Genomic DNA, 6,381 nt, shown 5'->3' with positions numbered 1-6,381 from the left:
AGGGGAGCCAGCCTGCAAGAGTAAAGCCCAGGAGGGGCTAGTATAAGGTTGGAGACACAAGAACGTCCGGAATAGCTGCGAGGCTTGGGGCGTGCTAAAGGGGAGGTAGGAGGCACGCATAGCCCATAAGGCTGGGGTGCACCAAGTCACCCTGAGATCAGAGGAGATCAAAGGCAGCCTCCCATCATAACTATAAAGATCAAAGACGTGGCGGGCAAGAATAAGAGGGTGCTGGATCTCCTAATTGGCACAGCAGGGGACCTAGCGGGCTCACGGCCGCTCCTAGGCCCCACTCCGTGACAATTAGCTATGCCAGGATTGTTGGGAGATAAATGAGAAGACTCTGCAGCCAAGAGCAGGTCTGTATTGGAGAACACCGTGCTCAGCACCCAGAGAATGAAGCTGAACTCCACAATTGGCTTAGTTACAAAAAAAAAAAAAGAGATTAAAAGAGCTGGGATGAGTTGATGGAGGGGACACAGAAAGGGGAGCTCTGACTGTCCAGTGAAAGGTGACATGTCAAGTTATCCTTGCTGCTGACAGGTTGAAGAGCAGAGTAGAGGATATTTGGTTTTCCTGTGCTTCTCAGCTTTGCTGATTGCTGCATAGGGCTCAGAAGGAATTTCTTCTCTCCTATTACTACAGGTGTCAGGGGGTTTTCTGCATTTCACAGAAACATTGGGTGTTGGTTATAGCCAAGGCTGGAGATTTATGATTGGGGTATGCCAGTGTTCCTGCTGGGACTAAAACCTGGAGAGTCCTGGCTACAGGGTATTGCCCCATCAACTCATGGTCAGAATGATCATCACATTTGAGAACAGAAAGGAATTTTACTCCAGGGTCAGACTAATATGGACTGGATTTATATGGATTTTTGCCTTCTTGTATAGCACGAGATCTTCCTTAGATCTCTTCAGTACTCTTTAACAACTCTTATAGCAGCAGGACACTGACCCCCATTATCCCTCTTCTTTACCTATGACAGGTTAGGGTGCTTTTGGTGTTTTGGGGCAATATACTTTTGGTTGTGCAACAGGATCGATTGGATAGACAGAAGGATTTGGCTAAGAATGATCCTCCTTCAAGCAGGGGATTGGACTAGATGACCTCCAGAAGTCCTTCCAAGCCTTACTTTTCTATGATTCTGTAATATACCCTGTCATCCCCTAACTGAATCCTATATCTTCAGTCATTCATGCTGAGGAAGGATGGGAAGGGCTAGAGCCTCCTGAGCACAGTTGCTTCAGTTAATTGATATATAAATGTCACAGCCCCAGGGGGAGTCCAGGGTAAGACAATGTCCTTGTGCTGTTGCCTTTATAAGTTATTATGTTTTTTTTTTTTTTTTTGTTCTCATGTTAGCTTGTTTTGTAAAGTATTTTGCTGTTTTCTGTAAGCCACCCTGAGCTTTGTTGGGAAGGACAGCATGTAAATTTAAATAAATAAATACAGAAAGAAATAAAATGGGAGCCCTAGCATAGTCAACATTCTTATGGCTGCGTATACTTATAACTACCTTGCTAGTTATATTATATCCAATCTAGGATAAGTTGGGATGGAAGAGACTAGTGGGGGGTGGGTGGAGGAATGGTGTGGGGGAGTAAGCAGGCTCAGGGCTCCACAGGGATGTTGCTGGTGCAGGTAGCAATTGCAGGATGAATCAGGGAGATGGGGAGGCAGGCAGGAGGGATCTGCGAGGGGGATTGTGGCAGGCAGCATTTGCAAGAGTGATCAGAGGGATGGAGGGGCAGGTGGGATCTGTGGGAGGCATCGGGGGAGCATAGAAGATCTGCAGGAGGGTTTGGGAGGATCGGGAGGACAGGGGAGATCCGCAGGAGCAGTCGGGGATGATGGTGGAGGTTGGTGGGCTCCATGGGAAATTGCTGAGGTTCAGGAGGTTTTGGCAGGATCAAGGGGGGCAGGGGGTTGTGGGATCCATGGGGAGGCTTAGGGAAGACCAAGGGTTTGGGAAGGATCACCCTCTAATTTTAGCCCCTCAATCTCCTCATAAAACCTACACCCCTATCCCTCCTGCCCCACCTGCCCACTGATACTTACTTCCTTGGCTCCTGGCAGCAGCAAACACTGACAAAAATGACACTCAGAGTGGCTTGCAGGCTGGGGGTTTGGGGGCAGGGGGAGCTGGCTGGTCCATGGCAAGGGGGGTGGGGGGCTAAAAATAGCCCCATGCCAGGGGGGTGGATAGGAAAAGCACACCTCAAGGGGTTGGGGCAAGGAGCTGGGCTTCCCAGGCATGCAGATGTGCAAGTAACTGAACAGAAATTGCATTTTATGGTCTAGTCTAGATTGTTTAAGTTTGGGTGTACATCAACCCAGGTCTATCTTAGACCACATTCTGCCATTTTTAGACTGGTCTGTGTGTACAGAACTTGCATTCTCTTTTGGGGTTAGATTGATTTCTTATCACTGAGATCAGGTCTAAGTGTAAGGTCCACACCTGGATGAACTAAGTTTAAATAGGGTATTGATTGTATTTCTGTATGAATGATTATTACATTAAACCTTAACATTGTAATTATATAACAAAATATACTTGGTTTTATACATATTACCTCTTTATAGGTCAGTATATACAACTTCTTTAAAAAACACTATATCAGGAATAAGAAGAGGTATGCAATTTATATCTCATAAGTCTGCAAGTCAAAACTACAAAGAAAGGACATTTTAATTCTATGTATATATAAAAATCATTTGTCTCATGATGTGTTATTAGTTAGTTTTATGTTTTACTGTAATCTAAGCATAACCTAATATAAAGTAAAATATAAGGCATTTACTGTAGTAAACAAGAAAAGTATTAGCTTGCAGATGGAGGTTTTAATTAAAAATCACAATTATCACCTACAGTAACAATGGAGGAAGGTATTAGGCTGGAAACTTTGGAGGCTTCTTTTTCCTATGGCATTACTTCTCCAAGTAATAACCATGCTTAAACCTCATATTTATATTTAAACAGAAATAGAATGTTATTTTATTAAATTATAGCCATATTACATTGATATTTTAAAATTACATTTGGAAAGGTTTTTTTACTGTATAGTTAACTACATTAAATGTGTTTTTCATACTGAGAGCTTGCCTTACTATTAAAGCACTTTGTTGCTAAGCATTCTAAATATTTGTAACTTGTTATTATCAGGCTCTCCAAATATAGGAACTGAAAATGGCAACTTCAGACTAAAGGAAATCTTGTTTAAATTTGAGAAATGTCTGTAAAAGACTGTGGACAGGCATTTTCTTAGGGTTGATAATACTAACTCATTACTCTTGTCTTTAAAATGTGAGGTAGTAACATTTATCTTCATTAGATCATTATAAAAATGGATTCCAGTTCTGAATTATTTACAATAAAATATTTTTCTATAGATTGTGAAAAGTCCAAATGTACATGGCCATATGACTTTTAAACTGGGCAAAAAGCTCATTCAAGGATATATGTGCTCTTGTTCTGATCCTTTTAAATGCACACTGGTTTCACTATGGATCTGTTAAAGCTTCTAATGTATATTATCTTATCAAAGATGAAAAAAAAATTCAGAACAGAAAACAAAATCAGGTCTCATTTCAGAGCTGATCTGTGCACTGATCACTCCTCTTGAGGTCAATGAAGTACAGTTTTTAATGCCGGGGGGGCTTTGTCAGGACTAGCAAGACATCTGGGTGTGGTTGAAAAATACCTGACTTGGTAATGCTCAGGTAAACCACTGACCTGTTTTACAAGTGTGAAGACAAGAGAAACCCTGATTTTTTTCTTTTTTTTTTTTTTCTCTCTATGCTGAACTACTTTTTTTTAACTCCTCCATGCCCCTGGCATTAGAAAAGGACTAGAGTTTTTTATCTGCTTTTAGTAAAGTCCTTAGGTTCAAATTGCCTCAGTTTAGCAGGTGGCAGGTACTAGGAACATAGCTTGGGCTCCTAATGTTGGATGCAACAAAATGACAAACCCCTTCACCCGACCCTTTAATACGTGATAGGTGGTTGGAGATCAACTTTGGAGTGGTGGTGACATCAGTGAACTGACATCAGTCTTCCTCAAGGTGGAAATATTAAAGGTCAGTTTAATTGTGACCAGCATTATAGCAGTTATTGCTGCTAGTTTCCAGAATAACATTTTGTAGCCTGATTAAATCAGATTACTTGCATTTTTTTCTTTCTTTCCATGTGTATGGGATAAAGATACATTGGCTTCAATAAGCGTTGAGTAAAGCTCTGAGAGGAAGATGAGTTGATTTGTGAATTATTAAGGAGGACCTTTAACATTAAACCAGAATGATGATTTTCTGATGCCTCTTTATGAAGGACCAAGGGGTCAATTTTTAAAATAGTTTTTGTTTATTTTTATAAAACACAAATATAGTAGAATAGTTTGGAAGTACAGAAGAGGTTGTAAGGAGCAGTATCTCTTTCCCCACCGTTCTGGGAGTTTGGGGAAAGGGAATCTTTCCTCAGCTTCCTTTATGTTGAAATAGAAGGTGCATAGGCTTCTTCCTTTCCTCCTCCTTTTTTCCCCTCTCTAATAATCCCACTAAGGTGAGGTTTAACCCAAAGCAGCACAGACCACTGTGAGTTCAACCGGCATGTTCCTCTCATGTGTGAGTAGGAAATAGTGTATATGTGCACCAGTCACAACACGAATCTCAGTTATGGTTCCACTTGATCGCTTACCATCTCTGAGCATTTATACACATGCTCCACGAGTGGGTGAGCAGGGGCACTTTAATTACAGCAGCACCACAGCCACTGTAATTAATGTGCACATTGAATGAGCTTTAGATAAAGCATCCCTGCCACCATTTTTAAGCATAGGGATACTGATACATGGGATGCTGGAGGCTGCTGGAGTGCAGTAATTACCACGCTCCAGCAGACTTGATTTAATTGCTCCAGCAGACTTAATCAAGTTATGGCTAGTGCTTTCTGTTTGAGCAGCTGATTTTGGCTGCCCCAGAAGAGTATATTTATTACACAGTCTCCTTGGTCTCCGTCACAGCACAGACATCCATTGACATAGAATTAATGTACTGTTCTCAGAAACACTAGGTGCAAGCTCTAGTAACCTTAGTAAACAAACCTTAATAAAATTTAAAATAGGCCATATACCATATGCCACACATCTTATACTAAACCTCTTTGACAATCAGCATGTAATTCTCTCTTTTTTTTTAAAGATACTCAGTCACAGTTTTGAACACAAATTGACAGCAGAATCACAACACAAAATAAATAGTGTCTTACATGAGTAGATGTTTGTAGTGGTCCATTTCAGCTGTTACTTTCTGAAATTTGAGTCCAACTGTCTCTACTTGATTTGTTAAATCTGAAAAAAACCACAAATAGATTGTTTTACTTATATTTTTATGTGCGTTATTTGTTTTTATGATGTATTATATCAACAAAACTAACTGCCTTCTCATAACTCCATATAAGCAAAGTAAAATAAATTTTACTCTAATTATAAACTAGTCTTCTTACTAACTTTAGTGATAGGAAATACAAAGTATCTACCTTTCTTGATGATGTCCATTATCTTTTGATTCTTTATATTGAAATGACTTTTCACTGTTAATAAGTTCTATACAAACATATATTTGTGTTAGTTTGTGAAAAACATAGTATATTTTTTGGATTAGTCAGATTTGTGCTGCATTGTGTTTTGATTTAGAAACAGACTTATTTTCATTCCTGTGTTAGTACTGATTGGATGCACTAACAAATAGATTTTGTATTATTAGAGTTTTGATTCCCCAGGGAAATATTCAGTTCACTGGTGGGAATGAAAAAAAATTCAACTGTAGATATACTGGGAATCCTTAAAGCACAACTGAAAAAGAATTTGGCCCAGCAATCAGAATTCAGATATGAAATGAACTTCAAAACTTAGAAGTATCAGAAATAAACCAAACTTTAATGTGCATTTTCTGTCATGTTCTCTCAGCTAAATGTTATTCCCGAAACCACAACATCTATCAGCAGTTAGATAATCAGCTTTTCTCTTTTTCCAAAAGAGTTCAGTTTGTCAAATAAATCAAAAATATTTCATTTTAGGTCAGTTTGGCATTCCACTGATTCCTATTCTGTCTTATAGGGTGGACTTCCTGGTTGACTTCGCTGTGATATATGATAAGGCTGGGTGAAACTTTGGGTGCTGATTCAATTAGGAGGAGATTTGGCAGCCAAATCTCTGAATTGAATCAGGAAACCAATTAAAAGGTCCAAATTGATTTGAAACTCTCTGAATTGATTTGGAGAGCTTTGGAGATTAGGGCAGCCCTGCTCACTGCTGCAAGGAGCTTACCAAAACTCCATGCTAGTAAGTAGGGGGCAGGAGAGGGGGGACTGGAGGAGGGGGAAGGGGAC

At 40.0% G+C, this 6,381-nt stretch overlaps 1 protein-coding gene across 3 annotated transcripts in view; it reads right to left on the bottom strand.

The window, feature by feature from the left end:
* Positions 1-6,381, bottom strand: part of LEKR1 (leucine, glutamate and lysine rich 1) — a 180,579-nt gene that overhangs the window by 58,570 nt on the left and 115,628 nt on the right. For all 3 annotated transcript variants that reach the window (XM_019503189.1, XM_019503190.1, XM_019503192.1), the window contains one exon: positions 5,260-5,341. In XM_019503189.1, the coding sequence (XP_019358734.1) occupies positions 5,260-5,341 (82 nt within the window). The remainder of the gene's footprint in view (positions 1-5,259; positions 5,342-6,381) is intronic.

The sequence above is a fragment of the Gavialis gangeticus genome, unplaced genomic scaffold (genome assembly GCF_001723915.1).
Source record: "Gavialis gangeticus isolate Ggan-Ray unplaced genomic scaffold, GavGan_comp1, whole genome shotgun sequence".
In the NCBI taxonomy this organism is placed as follows: Eukaryota; Metazoa; Chordata; order Crocodylia; family Gavialidae; genus Gavialis; species Gavialis gangeticus.
Note: the sequence above shows the minus strand (reverse complement) of the source record. Positions and strands in the feature narration are given on the sequence as shown.